Source organism: Eleutherodactylus coqui, chromosome 2 (assembly GCF_035609145.1).
Source record: "Eleutherodactylus coqui strain aEleCoq1 chromosome 2, aEleCoq1.hap1, whole genome shotgun sequence".
In the NCBI taxonomy this organism is placed as follows: domain Eukaryota; kingdom Metazoa; phylum Chordata; class Amphibia; order Anura; family Eleutherodactylidae; genus Eleutherodactylus; species Eleutherodactylus coqui.
In genome coordinates, this window is record NC_089838.1 from 22,861,935 (window position 1) to 22,884,071 (window position 22,137).

Consider the following 22,137-nt stretch of genomic DNA (forward strand, 5'->3'; position numbering starts at 1 on the left):
TCAAAAAAGTAGGTCACGGTATTAAATTACCTCTATAGTTATAATTTACAAGGACACTAAAAAAGTATAGATTTTTTATCAGCCAAAAAATAGAAAAAAGTCTTCGCACACATTTTATATTAACTTGTTCCAATGTATCTAAACTCATGCAAAAAACAAGGAATCCCACTGTTTTAGGTCTACAGCTTCTATGCAGAGCTATGTGTTTCCATAGTAACAGACTGCAAACACACTCTGTGTAGTCTGATCTCTGTCAACTGTGCTCTACTTCTCACTAGGTATATGTCAGTATCAATAAGGAGGTAGATGGAAGGGAAATATGACTTTAGGATCAGATTAGATAAAGTTAAAGGGGTTTCTGAGGCTTTAAGCTTTTTTCTATTGATGATGAGCTATTCTGTGGATAGATCGTAAATAGTTGATCGGTGGGGATCCCTGTTGATCAGTTGATTTCCGGTGCCGTTGTCAGCACAGACAGCGTAGTAAGCACAGTTTGCTGCCTGTAGTGCAGCGACCAGGGTTGGTGTTGCAGGGACTGCACCCACTGAATGCTCAAAGTCCTGGACAACTCCTTTAAGCTGTAGTCGAATATGATGGGAAAACATATGTCTACATGCGAAGGGTATTTTTTAAAATCTCGGTGCTTAATTTTTCATGTTAGATGGTGTTATACTTGGCAGCCGCTGTCACCAGCTTACCTCCTCTGGTGGCGAGAGTCCTGCTCCTAGCAGAGATTCTGCTCTGGTGTCTGCTTGCCCCCTTTCTACAACTTCCTTAAAATGGTGCTAGCCAGTAGAGGGCAGCATCATTTTAAGGCTTCATGAAACATGGGGCAGAGGGGCGGTTACTAGTCCAGATATCGCATTGGGGCTCAGGAGCATCGAGATATAACTATGATCCCAATATTTCATTAACAATTTACTTGGATTTGTCTATATGAAATCTCAGCCCATCTTTCGAAAGTCACTTTATGTAGACTATATTGAGATGGACAGTGAGTCTACAGAAAATCTGTGGACTATCTATTAACTTACAGACCAAGACAGCGATACATGGACTATACTTGTGTTCTTAAAACCAAATAAAGACAAATACATTGTAGAACACTGCATCTGGTATCTTACCATGTTCAAGATACGAAGGAGTGCCGTCCGAGGGGTCCAGCCTGCGCGCCCTTCTTCCATGTTTGGAGTTGTTATGGACAAACATATTATCTGATACAGCCAGCACATGTCCATCCACATTGATCGTAGTGGACACGACAACCTGTAAAGAGACATCAAGATGGATGAATAAGACATTGTGCACTAGACATGGCAATTGTTCAGTAGTCCTTGCCTTCATCTAGTACTTTATGTTCCAGAATGAATACCCCCCAAAATAGTCAATTTTAATTAATAGTCAGGAACTCAAGTGACAGGTTTCCAAAATATGATCCAACTGACCCGATGGTCCAGAATTTTTCAAATCTATCCATGAAGTCCATAAGTAGCAGAGATGAATGCCATATTTTTGCAGATATAGAAATGTGCAAATTGCCAGAAGTGTTGGGTCAATTTTTTGAATTGTGATGACTTATTGGAGACCTTCTAGGACCGAGGTTCTAAAGCTTATATAGGCTGTAAATAATTATAATACGAATATATATTTGAAATGGCTTAAAACCCGTAAATTGTTGGGTATATGTTTCTACTATTGTCCTCCATGTCAATATTTCCTCAGGCTAGGTTGTCAATACCAGATTGATGGGGATCGATACCTAGCACCCCTGCCGATCAGCTTTTTGCTAGTACTAGCCCGGCTCTGTACATTGTGCAGCTCCCCAGAATGGTACTATAACCTCAGGTGAATAAGATTGAGTTTGCAATGCCATTCCAAACACTACACAACGTACAGAGTTGTGTTAGTCCCAGTGCAGATAGACAGCTGATCGGTGGAGGTACCAGACATCAGACCTCTCAAGATCTGATATTGATAACCCAATCTTAGGCTAGGTCATCAATATTATAGTCTGGTAAACCTACTTAAGGGACATATGGTCTGGATCCTCTTACCAAGTTGAACTAATTTTTTGACCTCCGTATTTTCCATAGGTGCATTGCTTGAGGGCCATACACAGGGGACCTTACAGCTGTTGAGCCATCAGTTGAGGTCACAACTCCATAGGTCATGAAAGCCTGCTTCTTTGGCATTATTCTTTATGCCGGACTAATAACATTTTCCAAAATTTGTATATACCACATTTGGGAAGTTACAAGGTCTAGTGATTGGCTGAGCATTCGTGTACAAAGAGTGGCATGCTGCTGCTGTAGCTTCTTCAGGGGCTTCTGTGCTCGACTGGGGGCATCTAAGTGGTGAGCATTGTTTAGTTTTCTATTTTAGCCCATTTGCTGCCAAAATAATTTATTTTTGACAGTTTAACCCATAGCCATCACCGCTGTTCTACCCAATAACGTACTTGGTTGACTCTGTTGAGCCTGCGAGCTATGTCTGTGTATGTAACATTCACGTCAGTACGGTATGTACAGTTGTATTCTACAGCATTATCCTACACTAGCTATAGCCAGAAATGTAAAAGCAGCGGCGTCCCTCACCCACGGTGCCCTAGGCGCCAACCTACATTGCCCAACCATCATCCCAAGCCCTTGTTTCTATGCCCTGACAACTGTTTAGAATCCTTACTACATAATGTTCTGTTATTTGTAGTAGCGGAGAACATTCTGATATGGAGACATCTCTGCTGTCACGACTGCAAAGGATGTTACTTGTATACTAGGAAAACAAGAATCACCGCCGAAACCTGCTCAGTTGTAAACAGAGTTGAAAAAAGAACCTGGTTGATGGAAAATACATCGCTTCCTGCGCTCTATTTCATTTGTTGACATAAACCGCGACTCCGGCTGATTTATTTTAAATAGTTAACCCAGCCGAGATGTTCTAGCATTATGAATGTAATAAAAAATTGCTCAACAATGAAACCGATTATAATAAGTGAGATAAAAACGCCAAAGTCTGCGCGTAAATTGCAACGATGACAATTGTTCCTCTAAATACTTAATAAAGAGACGCTACTCTGTGGCAAAATCAACTCCGGTGGTGACAATGCCCTAATCTGCTGGTACGGAGGACGATAATGATGAAGGGGGGTGCGGTAAGGGGCTGCGCCGATGCCCTCCGATTCTGGACGGATTAGTGGAGAACGCTGGGGAAGATGTGTTTATTCATTTTACACCCAAATTTAATGATTATCTGTTAATTGCAACCCTGTCTGACACTTTGTGCCAATGTACACAATCCTGCAGTTTTGCTCAGTTCCTCTATAATCCACCTATTATGTTGACTAATTAACTTAGCTTGACACTGCACTCTTTCCTCCATTATCAGCTGCTGTCAGCCGCCAGCTCCCAGCTGCAGAGGAGGAAGGGGGGGGGGGGGGGGGACTACCGGGCTCGTTTGATTGATCACCGATAGATTGACATGCAGATTCATTTAATTAGAATCACCTCACTTGAGATATGAGAGAGAGACCAATAGACTAGGACTAATGGATCAGTTACCTAATGTTTCAGCTGCCAGAGTTGGACTGAAAAAAAAAAGACTTTGTCGTAGTCTGGCATTCTTCCCAGGTCCCTTTGTAAATCTATCAGTGTAACTGCTCCCTGATTTGAGTGCCACGTGAAGGAGTGACACGCTTATGAGGTCATCATACTGACCCCACGTCTACTTGCGGGGCCTGGTTTCTCGCCTAGTGCCACTCTGGGATCTGGCTTGACGTTTTTCATTTTAACTGTTCTTGTGTCGAATTCCAGAGGCTGGTGGAATAGAAAGTGTAAAAGCAAAAACTTAGGAGTCTATGAACAAAGGCCTACATACTAAAGGGGTAGACCCTGCAGCTGCAGTTGGGACTCTGGCTGTCAAAACTACTGGGGGGGCCAAGACCAGCTGCTCCCCTTGCCCTACCTGAAGAGGCTGGCGCAGCCCCTTCTCCTTAGTTGATGAGGAATCAATTATTTAATCACATGTTGATTATATAGCACCAACATATTCCACTGAGCTCTCTGTACACATCGGTTCCTGTTCTCAATGGGGCTCACAATCAAGTTTTCTCTTTATCAGACATGTACTGGGCCAATTTTTTAGGAAGCTGTTCAACCTTCCTGGGAAGAAAACTGAGTCCCAATTGGAAACCAACACAAACTCTATGCAGATATTGCCTTTGGTCAGGTTCAAACCCAGAACCACCGGGCTACCATGTTGCCCATGCAAGGTCCTCCTTATCAGGATTCCTGGACTATATAACCAGCTCTGTACACACTGCAGTGGCTTGAAGTGGTATTGCAGGTACAGTACCCACCGAAGGGGATAAAAGCTGTGCTTTCAATACCATGTTGAGCCTAATATATGACACTGTCTGCTTCCCACTCTGTGACAGTGGCCCATTGAACAGCTGATAATCCAAAGTCCCTGGCAGTAGATCTATCCTGGGGATAGGCCATCAATTGAAAAAAATAGAAAACCCTTTAAAGGGGTTTCATAGTGTCTATGCCACTCTTGTCAATAGGCTATGTCTGATGTTGCAGCTTAGGAATAAAGGGACCCTTGGGACAAAATTCTATCCTAGAACAGGAAGGACAGGAGGGTATATTTCCTTCAGTTGTTCTTCTCTGTTGCCCCACTGATTCACTGGTTTCAGGCGCTGTTTTTGGCCACCCAGGAATTTTCTAACTACCTAATGTGCACTGTTGTCTGATTAGCCAGTGCTGATCACATGAGCAGTTCTGGCAAATCAGAGAGCAGGTATAGTGCATGAGTAGTCTAACATTAGCAGTGCACTATGCGGATCAGGCAGTCTGAAGATTGTGCCAGCCATCTTGGAAGGCTGAAAACGGGATCAAGAACCAGCAAATTGGACTGCAGGTAATATACCGCCTTCCTCGCCTGGTCCAGGGACAGGTTTGGTCCAGAAACCGGAGGGTTACTTTTGCAAGGTTAATAGACACAGCCATGGACAAGAGTGGCGCTGTTTCTGGAAAAAAATAGACATCTCAGGTTAGTCTCCTCATTATTTGTGATACATTCTGGAAGGTTGACAGTAACAGAAAAATTTGCTGATGTCTGATAAAAGGCAACAACAAATCTTAACCTCACAGGTAATGAAGATATCCTAAAAATAAAAATGACATCTCTCATATTTGACGCCATACAGTTATTTCCCAATATACACCAATGGAAAGCTGATAACATTATTCTGGTTTAGTCAGTGGAATGACAAGGGGATCTTACCATGATCCCAGAATGCTTTGAGAGAAGGTAGGTTCATGACCTTGCTCACAGATCTGTCAATCAAAACCCTCCCCTCCTCAGTCTCCAGATTCTTTGCATGATATACAGATTCTATCAGACAGAGAAGTAATTCTAATACAGCGGATACAATGTCAGAACGGTCCGCAGTATCAGATTCCACGAACGCTATTCCCTAATGTATGAAACTCTTGTTCTAACTCTTGGAATGGAAAAGATTATCTATCTATCTATCTATCTATCTATCTATCTATCTATCTATCTATCTATCTATCTATCCAATATCTATCTATCCAATATCTATCTATCTATCTCATATCTATCTATCTATCTATCTCATACCTATCTATCTATCTATCTATCTCATATCTATCTATCTATCTATCTATCTCATATCTATCTATCCATCTATCTATGTATCTATCTATGTATCTCATATCTATCTATCTCATATCTATCTATCTATCTATCCATCTCATATCTATCTATCTCATATCTGTCTATCTCATATCTATCTATCTCATATCTATCTATCTCATATCTGTCTATCTATCTCATATCTATCTATCTATCCATCTATCTATCTATCTCATATCTATCTATCTCATAGCTATCTATCTATCTCATAGCTATCTATCTATCTATCCATCTATCTATCCATCTATCTATGTATCTCATATCTATCTATCCATCTATCTATCTCATATCTGTCTATCTATCTCCTATCTATCTATCTATCTCATATCTATCTATCTCCTATCTATCTATCTCATATCTATCTATCTCATATCTGTCTATCTCATATCTGTCTATCTCATATCTATCTATCTATCTATCTATCTCATAGCTATCTATCTATCCATCTATCTATGTATCTATCTATGTATCTCATATCTATCTATCCATCTATCTATCTATCTATCTATCTATCTATCTATCTCATATCTGTCTATCTATCTCCTATCTATCTATCTCATATCTGTCTATCTATCTCATATCTATCTATCCATCTATCTATCTCATATCTATCTATCTCATATCTGTCTATCTCATATCTATCTTTCTATCTATCTATCTATCTATCTATCTATCTATCTATCTCATAGCTATCTATCTATCCATCTGTCTATGTATCTATCTATGTATCTCATATCTATCTATCTATCTATCTATCTCATATCTGTCTATCTATCTCCTATCTATCTATCTATCTATCTATCTATCTATCTATCTATCTATCTATCTATCTATCTATCTATCTATCCAGCTCATGTCTATCTCATATCTATCTATCTATCTATCTATCTATCTATCTATCTATATATCTCATATCTATCTATCTATCCATCTCCTAAATATCTCCTAAATATCTATCTATCTATCTATCTATCTATCTATCTATCTATCTATCTATCTATCTATCTATCTATTTCCTACCTATATCTATCTATCTATCTATCTATCTATCTATCTATCTATCTATCTATCTATCTATCTATCTATCCAGATTTGCCCATAGTCTTATTTTCTGGAATCTTGTCCTATGAAACAGACCAGCAATGGGTGTGGTGTGGACAAAATCAGTAATTTCTAAGATAATTAAGGGCGTTTCCTCGCAGTAGGAGTGAGTATTAAAAATGTGTTACAAATTTGGGGTGGGAATGTAGGCAATTATTTACGTTCATTGATAGTTAACCTTACTCTAGAGCATGGGGGGGGGGGGGGGCCTTAGCTATATGTGACCCATACCGTTGCTCAGGGTGATAGCGACCAGTTTGTAGGGGGGCACCACTCCCAGCCTATTCAAATGATTTTCTTTCTCTGTGCAACAGTTATTCGTGGAGCTACATGAATCCTTCTCCTGGTTCTATCCCCTCCCTCAGTGTTCCAAGGCCCTGCTGTCAGCCCATTGGCATCTATGCAACACAATTGCTAAGTTCTGTTATTGTTTTGGTATTAAATCTATGTACTGAGATTGCTTTGTGCTGTATTTATGTTATGAGTTTGCTTCTGTATTTATGCTTTAAGCTTGGTTCTGGTGCTGTATTTGTGTTATGAGCCTAGTACTGGTATTGTATCTATGCACTGAGGTTGGTTATCTCAGTGTGATAATTATTATTTATGGTGTGATCTAGCTGGTCTGAACTCAGCAGGATAGAATGAAGGGGTTGGTAGGATCTTTTCCCTCTACAGGCTGTTCATGGTTGCATCAGCTGGAGCATGCGCACTGTGCACTCCAGCAGGTCACTTGATTCACTCTATGATAGGATAGATTACTCTGGGAATAATCCAACAATGTGAAAATGAATATGCCTATTTATGTTATGAGGTTGGTTCTGCTGTTATATTGCTGTTATGTGCTTGGTTCTGGTACCGTATTTATTTATTAAGCTGTTCTGGTGTGGATACACTGCTAACTTGCTGCTTTCTTCATAAGCAGAATACATGTAGAGTGCCTATCGATGCAATACATATCTTTTTTTTCTTATGACCGGGATAGTGTGTGTGTGTGCCATCCCGAGTGCCACCCAGGGTGCTGTCTAACCTATTGCCAGCACTGCTTTAGGGCCAACCTCTGCTCTGCTGGGCTGTGATGTGGTTGGTAACACACAGTTATATTATGATATGGGAAGGGGTTAATATTATTAATGACATTAATCAGTTCACATACACAAAAACACCTGCAAATATATTAAAAAATATACATTTTATCCCTTTTTTGCTGTTTCTTTGAAAAATGTGAAAAAACCCTAGTTTGAAGCTGCAGCGCAGAGCGGCGCGGACAGATGGTTATATTTACCGAGAGGAAGCATGTTGCTGTGTCAGTGTTTATAATTATTTGCTCTAGTGCCAGCCTGTTGTTTTCAGATAAAGCGGCATGGCTGTTTAGGAATCCCCCGCAGAACGTTCGCAGGATCCTGACAGTTATGTAACATTAAAGTCTGTTATGGCTTTGCAGCCAAAATTTACTGTGGGAACTTTACACTGTTGGGCGGCTTTAAGAGATTCTGCACATGGGCCAGAAAAGCCGAATTTGGGAGTTCTAGCTGAATTTGCCCTCGTTGGCATTGAATGATGTATCTGAATGCTGCCCTGCAGCTAGACTGGAGAGGAACATACTGATTGCAGAATCATAGGGGTGGCTAAAGGGATTTCAACCGTGCCCAAAGCAGGGCGTTATTATAGGCAGTCCAGGATTAGCAGTTGCAACTGGCCTCTGTAGTCCATGGAGGCCCAAAAGTTCCTCTGCCATATAAGGAATACCCAGTATTTTACCTGGTACATGGTAGGTAAGTAGTAGGCCTCCTGCAGACGGCCGGGTCGGATCCCGCTGTATAGATCTAGTCTCCCCGATCTATGTATGCCCTTTGCCCATGGCTGACCTTAGCTACCTGCGACCCATGGAGTCATATAGGGCACTCACCTCCAACTTGTAGGGGGAGCATCAAGCAGATGTAGGCTGGGGAAAATAATCCCCTTTGGACCCACCCCGGAATATTATCTTCTTCCTCTGTGCAGCAGCATCTCATGAAGCTACATAAATCATCCTTCTCTTGGCTCTATCGCCTCCCCTCTGATGTTCCAAGGTGCGGCTGTCAGCCCATCGGCATCTCCGCAACATAATTTCTTAGTTCCACTACTGTATTTAGGTTCTGAACTTGATTCTGGAGCTCTATTTATGCTATGATCTTGGTTCTGGTATTGTATCTACAAACTGAGGATGGTTTGTGCTGTATCTATGGTATGAGCTTGGTCCTGGTGTTGTATATATGTACTAAGCTTGGTTCTGGTATTGTATCTATGTATTGAGAATGGTTTAGGATGTTTCCATGGTATGAGTATGGTTGTCGTGCTGTATTTATTTTATGAGCTTGGTTCTGGTGCTGCATTTATGTACTGACCTTGGTCCTGGTACAGTATTTATTCATTGAGCTGTCCTGATGTGTGTTTGCTGAGTACAGGCAGACTACTTATCAGTGCAATATATACAGCTATTTCGTTATGATGGAGGGGGCACCAAAAAAAGTCTCCAAAGGTAAAAGTCATCAATATTTACATAAATCCTGGAAAAACCTCTTTTAATCTCACAGAGATCCGTCTTCTTTTCAAGATTACGTGGGCTCTGCTGACGTAGCATTTGAGCCTTTCATTGGATTTATACGAGGAAGTACCCAAAAGAAACAGGAATCTCCTTGTGGTGGGCTGGGTGGTAATACTGTGTTTCCCCAAAAATAAGACAGTGTCTTATATTAATTTTTGTTCAAAAAGGTTTAACTTTTTACATGTATAGCTGCCTGGACACTATTTAAATTGACTATTTTAATTAACTGTTAGCAGGGCTTAATTTTGGAGTAGGGCTTATATTTCAAGCATCCTCAAAAAGCCTGAAAAATCATTTTGCATCCTCAAAAATCCTGGAAAATCATGCTATGTCTTATTTTAAAGGTATGTCTTATTTTCAGGGAAACAGGGTAGTACAGGCTTCTGATGCTAGGTGAATGTTTGTGGTACCTTGCTGGGGCAGTATGTCAGCTGAACCGTTGGAAAAAGTTTTTTTTTTAGGTTTTTCACCTATTATTTGATGGCTGATTCATACAAACAACCTGCAGCTGTGAAATTTTATTTCCCTTTCCACTGCTCAAAGCACTCGTAAAAAAAAGTCGCACAGAGTTGATCGGGTGAATACGGAGGGTGAGGCGAGAGTGGCATTACGCTGTTTGTCAAAAATTGCCTAGCACTCAGCTACAGGAAAGCAGAGGAAGAGATCCCTTTAGGGCTAAAGGCCCTTTGATGTAATGATCAGGTGATCGGTCACAGGTAAAGGGGGAACTGCTGGAGAGTCTGTAGGAGCTTTGATGACTCCTGGCCGCATATTTGGTATTTCAGCTGCACTTCAGTAGCGATGAGCAATTCCAGCGACCTGATTGGTTGTTGGGTACACCCCTCCCTTTGGAGATGTGCACGAGTGCTACTTCACGAGACCAGTGGGGGGGTTAGGGTTTAGGGTTAGGTTTAGGGTTAGGGTTTGGGTTTAGGGTTTGGGTTTAGGGTCAGGGATTAGGGTTAGGGTTTGGGGTTGGGGTTAGGGTTTAGGGTCAGGGATTGAGGTTAGGGTTTAGGGTTGGGGTTAGAGGTTTGGGTTAGTTGTCGACCCTCCTACGGCCGTGCTGTTGCTTAATTAATGGGCTGGCCACTCATTCACATCTCCAAAGGGGAGGTTGTACCCAACAACCAATCAGGTCGCTGGAATCGCTCACCGCTACTGAAGTGCGGCTGAAATACCAAATATGCCTCCTGGCCGTACTGCTGCACCAATTCCACAGTGAATCTGTATCTGAAGCCTCTCGTTAGTTTTAATGGGAATCTACTCTGTGTATATGCCATGGACATGTTCTACACATGAACTAGAAATCCATGTGCAGTAGAAAAGGAAGTGATATCACTTCTTAAAAGGGTTGTCAAGTTGTAAATTATCCTTAGGCCATCCATAGTAGATCGGCAAGTTCGGTCACCCCGAACCCTTGCTGATCAGTTGCTCACCAAAACTAGCAAGTTCATGTACTGAGCCAATATCTGCAGAAAGCCGATAACTCCGTTCTTACTGCAGTGGCTTGGTATTGATGGCCAATCTCTTATTGAAATGAATGGGAATCTTGCCTGTAATACCAAGTCTGGTCACTACATTAAGAGCGGAGCTGATTGCTTCTTGCAGAAATTGGCTCAGTGCATGAGTGCACTGGCCCAGCAAACAGCTGATCTGTGAGCATCCTCAGCAATGGACCCCACTGATCTGCCATTGATGACCTATCCTAAGGACAGGCCATCAATAGTTTACAACTGATCTGTGGGGGTCCTCAGCAATGGACCCCACTGATCTGCCCCTGGTGCTGTTATATCTAGCTACACCTCTATATATGTCTGGCATATGCGTCTGGAGCTTTCTTGGTGCATACACCGAACATAGAGCTCAAACACTATGTGAAGAGGGCCTAAAGGCAGCCTTAAAGGGATTTTCTGACATTTACATCATTGATAGCAGTAGGAGGATGAGTTGTGTGAAAAACTAAAAAACATACATACTGACCTACCATTGCGCTGCTTCCCCATCGCTGCCGGACACCGCTCCAGTTCTCTGTTTTTATCGGTGGCAGTGGTCCTACATGAACACGGTATCCAATGGGATGTTATTAGTGACGTCCCGTAAACCTGCCGCGGGGCTTCTACCTTAGAAACCCATGTAACAGGTTTACGGGACGTCAACAAGCCTTCAAGCCAGGTAATATCACCTGTCAGATGCCTCAGCGCTGGACTCTTGAATCAGCGGTCCGGCGCTGCGGTGAGTATATTTCTTTTATATAGTTTCTGGCACAGGGAACCCAAAACTATTATAGTGGCCCAGAGTTAGTGGGGCCCCTCCAGAATGTTCTATGTCTGTCTCGTGTCACTGTCTTGTTTGTAGAGTGCATTTGAAGTATGTGTATTGGATGTTTGCAGAACTGAAAGAGTTAATGTCTGGTATGTTCTGTCCTGTCTGGAAAATGTATTGTTTGTGGTCACATGATGGTGTTATATATATATATATATATATATATATATATATATATATATATATATATATATATTTGTGTGTGTGTTTGCAAAAGGTTGCAATGCATGTCAGTAAGTCAGTCCGTCAGCTACACAGACACTACAGAGAGGCTGTCAGATTGGTGAGTGTGTGGAGCATGATTGACTGCTGCTCAGCCTGGGCCCGTTTAACCCAGAAATCCTCTGTACTACTGATGAGTACTGAGAGAATGAAACCGCTTATCACAGAAAAGAGCAGAGAACAAGTCTGAGTGCTTTGCTGGGGGAAAAAGTGATTGCCGAGAGTGAAAGGACCTGCAGATAACTTGGACTGTGTATTCTGTGATTACTGACATTTTTATCAACTTCAATGAGAAGTTAAGTAAATGGACAAGATCGACCATTCCTGGTTTTGTTCCAAAATATATCCTTCTGGACGGTGTTGGACTATTTCATTCGTCTATAAGATCCATTCCAGGAGGAGGAACAGTGACGTCACGAGTGACAATTGGACTACAGGTAACCCCCGGTTACTATCCCTGTGATCAGCCCCGTGACAAGGATAACATCTTTACCCTGCTGTCTCCTTGGCTGTGGGCCCGCTCCTCGATTTGAGAGGATGGTCACATCTAGTGGAAAGTCTACTGATTTCCCGCAGCGGAAAATTCTGTGCAGCATTTTCACATCAAAAACAGTCAAAGTCCGTACTATTTGATGTGGATTTTGACTCGAAATCAGCTGATTTCAGCCTGCCGCTGCTCACACCTAGCAATCAGCAGCCCCTCACCCGGAAACCACTACTAAACGCTGTGGCTGTTGGTCAGGTGATGTGCCCACTTCTAGGTTCGGCTCTTAGGGCGGCCTCACAGGAGCGCATCTGCTGCCGCAAAATCTGTGCCCGCAATGCACAGCAAATAGAACCCATTGACTTCAACGGGTTTTTTCACATATGTTTTTTTTTTTATTACATATCTCGAGTGCAGGGAAAAAAACGCAACATGCTCTATTTTCAGGCGCAATTGAGCACCGAAGGCCTCAGTGTGCACGAAATCACGGCTGGAACTGCAAACGGGTTAAACAATGCCACCTGGGCATACTAGGCCATCTGACGCCCTTACCGAGTCAGCTCACCCACCAGTAAGTAGGCTATCCCGCCTACAAAGTAGACTGGCCCACCTACTCAAACATGGTGCAGCTGGGACCGTGGCGTTGTGAACGGTCCCAGCAGTGCAATATAGTACAGTACAATGCTCAGTAGCCTGCGATCATGCATCCTGCACAGCGCGTATACACCTTGCGATAGTGAGTATATATGCACTTATGCCCGTGTGTGGCCGCCCTTAATAGTGGTTGCCGGGTGAGGGCTGCTCCATGCGCTGCAGTGAGGGGCTACTGACTGTGAGGTGAGAGGCGAGGCAGGCCGAAATCAGCCGCGCATCCGACTCCGATTTTGACTCTATTTTTTTTATGTGGTGCGCAATAATTTTCTGCCGCGGAGAATACTTAGCATTTCCACTAGTGTGAACATACCCTACAGATTTACCTACGTAGGCCCCTATATAATGTAATTTAGCGTCTGTCACCGCTAAGGAACTAATGCGAATCACAGATATACCTTCATCCGAAAAAGAAAATGTACGCTATACAAGTAAATAAGAACTATATTACATCCTCCGTTGTGGCTGTGGAGTGATTTGCCCCCGCGCCAACCGCTGTGCCGACAATGATGAATCAGCGGTGTAGCGCAGCATGACACGAAGGGATAGGATCTCGCTTTACGTTACTTAACACTTCGTAATAAGCAGCCCATTAGCCTTCGGATCAGATAGCCGTCAGGCTCCTTCCTTGCCATGGAAGTGATGGAGACAGCGACAAGGCTTGTGCCGCAGTTTGCATCGGCCTTCTAAATCACTTATTATGGAATGATCTGGGAGCGCTGACTTAATGGCGCTGCCTATGAAGCCGAGAGTACTTCCTGAGCCTGGGAGAACGTGATTAATTCCGGGAAAATGCAAAGGTCACCCTAATTGACATGACCTACGTAATTAAGCAATCTCTGTTTACACGTTGCCAGACGGCGCTGCTGTGAAGATGGCACTCCTGACAGAATGTCGTTATGGGTCCAGAGATCAGGAGCCTCCCGCATGTTGCTGCCACTCACCTACACAGATCTCTGCCCGCCGAGAACACTCACAGCCCGCCATCCGCTGAGACCGGAGAATGCCAGCAGGGTGACACAGATCTAATAACAATGGCCATTTACTTGTAATTATACAGGTGCGCCCGCGCCGTGATAGTAATCTAGATTAAAAGCCAGAGCATGCTTCTAATATAGACTAACATTAATCATGGCCTGAAACAGACAGACCACCTTTTCATACTGACAACCTTAGACTAATAAGACTGGCGCTACCCAGAGACCTCATTCCCCCGCCCCTGTTCTGCGAGCGGGTAATGAACAATTAACAGTATATCAGGCTTCAAGCCCTGAAGGTAATATAAACATAACATCTCGGTTTGATCGGCCGGGAATGCAGAAGTAATAAAATTCCTTTAGGGACCTTTCGCACGGGACGGAATTACTGTAGTCCGCACGGACATTGCTGCGTCACAATGTTGTCCCTATGGGGCTTGAATTCCGCACCTGTTACAAGCCGTGCGTCCTTACTTCAAAACCGGAAGTCCGCAGCGTGAAAGTTTGCTGCTGCGGAATTAAGGATGTTTTGCGGAATTGTTATTGCAGATTTCTCACATACAGGAAATGTAATTCTGAAATGAATGTCTGAGGAATAAAGCGCAAGAAATTCCACAAGACGTTCTGCAGAATGTAGCGCATTGCATTCCAATGTATTCATTCTGATGGGCGCAAATAAATTGCGTCGGCAAAAGTAGCACATACGCAACCGTTTGCGATCGCCGATTTTATAGGCCGTGGGAAAAGATAGGTCTTGCCCTATCTTTTGCCGAAATACACAGCAAGCTCCCATAGATATCAATGGAAACTGGAAAAAAGAAGGGGGAGGGGTTGCATGGCGTCCAACACTGGGAAAAGCAGACAGCTGCCTCTATTTAAGCATTATTGGTCATTCCGAGGATTTTACGGCGATCCATGGTACACATCGTTTATGCGTATTTTTTTTACCAGCCCTGCTGAAAATGTATAGAGATATGCAAATAAAGATCAGGACTCGATCGCAGCGATTCTTCATTCATGTGATTTATACAGTGCATACAGGCGAAAGTAAAAACGCATACGGTCATGTGGAGGAGGCCTAAGGCTGCTATCCCATCTGCAGTAGGGATTCTGTTTTCCTGCTCCATTACGGGAGTAGGAAAGAGGAATCCACTGGTCGAACTGATACGTCTTAGGCTTAATTCACGCAAGCGTTTTTACGCTACAAGTTTTCACGCCTGGCAGAGAAACACGAACATCTGAGGCATTGGTCTCCAATGCATTCGCTCACATGGCTGAATTTGCGCCATGATGAACAATCGCCCAGTGTGAAAAAATAGTACATATGTGACCGTAATCAGCGGGCGCTTTTACACGCGGCTGAAAAAGATAGTTCTGGTTCTCTGTTTCGACAGATAAAAGCTGGCGGCTCCCATAGACTCCTATGGGAGCTGGAAAAATTTGGGAGAGGGAGGCAGTTTTGCAGAATCCAATGTAGGGAAAAACTCACAGGTGCCTCTATGTAGGCATTTATGCCGAGCGAGGGATTTCCGGGCTGCAGCGTATTTTTTCGCTAATACGTCACACCCTGTTAATGCGCGAGAAAATGCTAATTAACCTCAGGAATTGATCGCGTCTTTTCTTCATCCACGCGATTTACCGGGTGACCGCAAAAACGCACCCGCTGGTGTGAAGGAGCCCCACTGCTGCTTATGCTGATGGCATCCCTATAGAGACACTCCATGCATTGATTAAGTACTAAATGCTCTATAAATTTCCAGTTAAGAACAAATGAGATTTTCCAGAGAGCATCTTTAGCTGCGCGGCGCAGTAATGACACGGGGTAATGCAGTCAGGACCGCGGGCCCCGCGCTTCTTATTTTCCACTCTCTGAACCTTTCTACATTTAAAAATGCATAGGTTGTGAAATGGAGCCAAATTACAAGCCATTCGCATGTCAGAGGAAGGTGGAATGGATTTTAAATGGACTACAGATGATGTCATGCCCATTTAGACTACCGGCACCTGCTTTGATCTCCGGCAAATTAAAATATTACATTTTTTGTTGTAGTTTGCAATTTAATTAACTGCACTAATTGAATTCTCCTAAGTGGCTGGATATGGAGGGGAAGGTCTTCAATGTGTTACGGTGAGGTCCATTAGGAAATGTGGGCCAAATCCTTATAGAATAAGCGTGTGCTATAATGCATGTGTAGTTATTTTAGACGCTATGCTGTTTGCAGCTACTGTTGCTTTGAGGCTTTTTTTTATCATTGCTGGGAAAGCAGTTGGAATATCGGACCAAGTCTAATGGCTCATTCACACAGGTGAGAACCTCACGCGAGTTTTGTGCGAGATGCACAGGAGTCGCACAAATATGAACTCCATTCTTTTAATGGGCTTATTCACATGAGCGATCTTTTGCCCTCGCGGCATGTTCTATCTTTTGGTGTTCCCGCGAAACGCCTTGCCCATTGTTTTCAATGGGACTCTTAAAGACAGTGCGTGGCCTTCGCTTGCGAGTGCGATGTGATGCTTACCCTTGAAATCAATGGGAAACACCTGCGGTCCTCTGACATGCGTGAAACACGCGCCTGAGGATCATGAATTCACAGGAGTCATGCAAGGTGTTTTTGGATGAAAAACAGCTAGCATCAGTGTGAAAAAAGGCATGTTGGCAAGCGCGATATCGGGCGGAGTTTCTCGGCCCAATATCGTGCTCGCCCATGTGAATTTAGCCTTATTATGAACAATTCAGAAAAAATGAATAAAAAACATACTAAGGGTGGACGCTCACTGGCGTTTTTTTCTCCACTGCGATGCGAGAGTAAAGATAAAGTCTCGCATCGCAGTGTGAGAAAAAAGTCACCATCACGCCGGAATATCGGCATGACGCCGGCATATCGCCAGTCTTTTCAATGGGGCCAGCGGCAGCAGCGCTAGCCGCATTGAAAAGAGATGCAGAATATCGGGGACTTCTGCCACAGCTGTGACAGCTGTGGCTGGAGTTTCCTTCATCCCCGCGTGGATGAAGGAATCCTCTGCCACAGCTATCACAGCTGTGACAGCTGTGGCAGAAGTCCCCGACATACTATTCCATTGCTTTCAATGGGATGGGCTAAGATATAGCTATTCATGAATAAATAGCTAAGGGCTATGTTTGATTGGCTGAGCGCTTAGCCAATAGCTAAGCAGTAGCTGCTATTGGCTGAGCCCTCAGCCAATCTGCACAGCCCTTTCAGGAGGCGGAGATTTTTAAATCCCCGACTGCTGAAAGAGCTTAATAGCAGTGCCAGGGATACAGCCGCAGGACGCGTCTGGGTGCCGGAGAGGTGAGTAAATTTTGTAAAAATTTTTTTACACACTTTTTGATGATTATCGGGGAAGGGCTTATATTTCAAGCCCTTCCCCGATAATCATTCTGCGGGGCTTGGCAGAAAGCATTGCTTTCAATGGGATCGGCAGCAGTGCCGATCCCATTGAAAGCAATGGAATAGAATGCCGCGGGGATGAAGGAAACTCCTGTCACAGCTGTGGCAGAAGTCCGCGGCATTCTCCCTATGTTTTCAATGGGGCTAGCACTGCTGTCGCTGGCCCCATTGAAATCACTAGCGATATGCCGATACTATACCGGCGTCTTTCTTGCGCTGCGAGGCGAGAATTTTCTCGTGCTCTCGCAGCGCAAGAGAGAAAATATCGCTAGTGAGTGTCCGCCCTTATGGTGTATTGTCTTATTTTTGGAGGCTTTGACATAATTTAAAGCAACCCACCAGTTTTAGGACAAATTCCTGTCTCTGATGCCTCCCTAATAAGTCGGTTTCATGCCCAGTTTTCTGCTGTACCAGTTGGCTGAAGCAATTTTCTAACTCCCTAATGAACACTCTACACTGCTTTCTGATTGGCCAGTGCTGATCATGTGAGCAGCTCTGGTCAATAAGAGAGTAAATATAGTGCATTAACACTACCAGTGCACTATGGAGATGAGGTGGTCCGAAGATTGTGCCAACCATCTTGGACAGCTGAAAACAGGACCCGGAACCGGTGGATGGGAGGGATGGCAGAGTAAAACAACTGCAAGTAATATATCCTCTACGTCTCCGATCATAGGGTTGAAATTTGTCCCAAAACTGGAGGGTTGCTTTGATCCTATAATTCTTCATCCGGTGTAGTAGGGAGCATCCAACCATCGTAATTACAAGGGTCACACCAAAATGTCTCCTATCTTATCATGTTGGCCCATAACGTCAGAAGAGGATGTTGGTGGTATGGCAATAAAGTTGGGGCCTTCCTGCCAATATCCAGTATTGTGCTGTGGCTCCCATTTACTGACAAAATGGCACCAATTGGCTTTTATCAACACTTGCTGAATGTTTAAGGAGACCAAACAGTGGATGTTAGCACAATGAGGTGATGGGGGTGCTTTTCAACACTGGCGGCAGTGGCGTGAACTACAAGCCACATCCCGGAGGGCCATGCGCAGCCGTTACTCCATGAAATGAAGAGTGTCTTGATCAGTTTAACAGCGTCAATGGTGGTCCAGGACATGGCAGCAACATATACCAGATATTGGCGGGAGGATTCAAAGTCTATTGCCATACTGCCAACATCTGCTTCTGGTCAGACTTCATCAATCAGAAATTATCCTCTACACTGTGGATAGGTGATAATATTAAATGTCTGCTCAACCCCTTTAAAGGGGTATTCCGGTTTTGAACGGAATTTTTAAAAATGACAGATATGAAAGGTGTTTGCGCCATTTTTATGCACAGCTGGTTATGGATATAAATCAAGCAGCCATTAACTTCCCCTCCATTTTTGATGTTTCCCAAATCGCTATTTTCCACGATGTCCGCCGCATCGTTGCTGACATGCAGTTTGAGGTGCCAGGAGGTGGTTTATAGAGCTACAGACACTAAATCCAAAGCAGAACCACAATGCAGACTTTAATAACACTTGATTAGCATTCATTTGACCGCAAATTTGTATAACTGGAATATCCCTTTAAGTGCATTCTTACTTGCTAAAAGTAAGATCCTTGGTAAACTTACTGGAGTTAAGACGAGGTTCTAAAAGCTGGAGAACTCTTATGGATGAGTAATATAATTACCCCCCCCCCCCCCCTTCCTCCCCCTTCGGCAAGTGAGCGTATATTTTCAGTATAGAATTGTTTAAAAAATCTATTATCACTGAACGTCCTTTTGTCATATATAAAAGAATCATTAAACAAGGACAAATGAGTAATAGGACAAAAAATTCCAAAAACCATTCCGTTTTTCTTACCTGGAATCTGCGCATGTCTCGAGGGTTTCCAGCATTCTTTAGACAATTTTGGTTACACTTTAGAAAGAATTTCAGGAAAAATCTGTAAACACAGAAAAAGAGGGTCTGATAAGAAAATGTGTCTAAAAGTAAAACTTTAATAATTGCAATTAAAACATAAAATAAACAAAAAAATCTAAACATAGAAGAACCAGAAAACTCTTGTTCCACATCAGCACATAAGTCTTTACTATTAACCCTTTCCAATCCACTGTGTGACATCTGAAGACATTCTGATTGAAGGCTGTACAGCTCCGATGTCAGAACACGTCCGGCAGGGTATTCTTTCTGTATATTACTGGCCGCTCTGTTGTCGGGGGCCTCTCCAGCATGTCCCATACCGCAGTACTGGCTCTAGCCAGCAGATGGCACCATTGTATAATGGCAGAAAGAGAAAGCCCCCTAGGAAACCCTGAATCTAAAATTGGATTGCAAAGGGTTAAGATGAGCGTTGTTTAGCTCCGTCTTTGGTCCGTGTTTTGCGCACTGCAATACAGAATATATAAATCTATGTATCCGTTTAGGAATCCAAAATTGAATCCAAAATTGGATTGCAAAGGGTTAAAGGGGTATTCCCATCTCAGCTTTTCATGGCCAAAATGGGAAAACCTGGCCGCCTAGCACAACGCTATTTTTACAATTCTCATTGAAGTGAATGGGAGCTACAGGAATAGTATAGCAAGCGTGCTACGCTGTTTCCATAACTCGGGGAGTCACAGAAATAGTGTAGCATGCCGTGCTCCCATTCACTTCAATGAGGTCTATGGAACAGTGCTGTGCTAAGTTCTCAGCTCTTTCCATAGGCTCCCGCTACCGCAGCTGTTTCTCATCTTGACTATGAAAAGCCGAGATGGAAATACCCCTTCAAGAAAACCAAATTGGATCAGTGAATCTTAAATTGAAGAGTAACATAAAGTCAAATGTTTTATCTGTGGGAACTTTAAACCAATCCACTGGTTTAGGAACAAAGTTTTGCCCTGGGACTGTAGGGGGCAGTTATATTACCTGTTGTGGGCTTCTGTGCTGATGCCCGGCTGACCGCTGGTTCAGAGTCCAAGATAGTCAACGCAATATTCAGACTACCTAATGCACTACACCTACTCTCTGATTGGCCAGCGCTGCTTACATGACCAGCACTGGCCAATCAGAGAGCTGAGCGCAGTAGGCAACTAGAAAATGGCAGTGTCCATCTTGGATAGCTGAAAACTGAATTCCAACCTGGTGGATGGGAGGGACATCAGCATAAAATATTGAAAGCGAGTTATATACCCTTCCGCCTTCAGTCCAGGGACAGAATTGTGTCCTGAAACCAGAGGGTTACTGTAATTTATGAATGCAGTTTTAAAAGCCATAAAAATTGTAAAAAAAATTAAAATATTGTGAAATAAAAACAAAGAAAATATATAACCCCCCCTACAAGATGCAGATGTGCCAGACCGAGGTCAGAGCTGGTGGGAAAAGCTATACCTTTAAGACTATGACGAAAAGGCACAAAATATAGTAAAATCTCATTCTGAATAATTGTGCTGACACATTTATATATTTTTTAATTTTTTTCCCCAATTTTTTTACATGACTCCCGATACTCATGAAAATTTCTATATTTCCCCAAAAATGTGAAAATTGAAAAAAAACAGCATATATTAATATTTGATTCATTGATCTTGATTTTTAATATAAAGTCGATTACATATCGATTACAGCAGCAAAGACTGTAGCAGGTGTCATTACAAGACCGGTGACAATTACAGGGTAGTGACACGACAAGTGCCATCACTGCCAAGAACTAAGGAATATGAGAAAGGTTGGCATGCTGGCCAAAGAAACCAGTAAAGCAGGGAGGATGTCACACTCCCCAGCATGGTGGCATTGCTGTCAGCGCTCTCTTATTCACAACCCAACACATAAAGTGCACTGACACCAGATACTCAATTTATCCACAGGGTGAGGTGAAGATTGTTGGCAGAAGGCCTTAACCTCGTCTCCCTCCCACAGTCTGACCAAACTGCAAAGCTGACAAACTTTCCTGTCAGCAGATTGTCTCCATCACGTAGAGAAGCCTCGAGATGCCACACTGAAGTATTGCAGAAGAGTTCATTTAGTGGTGATGATGTGGAATTTTGACTGTATTATATTAGTTGGGAGGGGTACCCTCACTCCTTGAGGAGACACCTAGAAGGTGAGGGAGGAGACTTATAATGCCAAGCATGGTCCTCTGGGTAATATGCAAATAAGGTAGATGGAACAATACCTCTGCAGCGCCACCTATTGGATGGCAGCATTCCTTCAAGTCAATGTCCGACAGGTGACAGGTGAGTTGCGGCAGTGAGCAGGGAGGAGCGGAGGGGAGAGAGGGAGAGAGAGAGATCTCCCCTCCGTTCCTCCCCGCCGCTCCCCGCCAGCAGCCGAATCTTTGCTCCCGAGCGGGCAGGTACTCGCTAAGGGCAATGCTCGATCGAGCAATTGCCCTTAGCGAGTATGCTCGCTCATCTCTATTAATAATATATGATGATGTTCTTGCAATCAAGGCAAATCACCTGCAACTTTGTCCCCTATAGGTAAATGTTGCACGACGGTTGTTGTAATCTGCAAGAGTCACCGTAGAGCCCCGGCATTAAAAATGGTTGCCCTTATTAACCAGCTTTCATTCATAGCTGTGTTTTATAAAAATGGCCTTAAAACAGGACCAATGTGGCTCCCCCCATAATGGAATGGTACATTCTTTCTCCTCAGTGCTCCAGATTCAATGTGTATTTGCATCTCTGCTCTTCATGCAG

At 43.3% G+C, this 22,137-nt stretch overlaps 1 protein-coding gene across 2 annotated transcripts in view; it reads right to left on the reverse strand.

The window, feature by feature from the left end:
• EBF1 (EBF transcription factor 1) overlaps positions 1-22,137 on the reverse strand; it is a 368,977-nt gene that overhangs the window by 77,389 nt on the left and 269,451 nt on the right. For both annotated transcript variants that reach the window (XM_066590478.1, XM_066590477.1), the window contains exons 7-8: positions 19,322-19,403; positions 1,125-1,266 (exon numbers count right to left, since the gene is read on the reverse strand). In XM_066590478.1, coding sequence (XP_066446575.1) covers positions 1,125-1,266; positions 19,322-19,403 — 224 coding nt within the window. The remainder of the gene's footprint in view (positions 1-1,124; positions 1,267-19,321; positions 19,404-22,137) is intronic.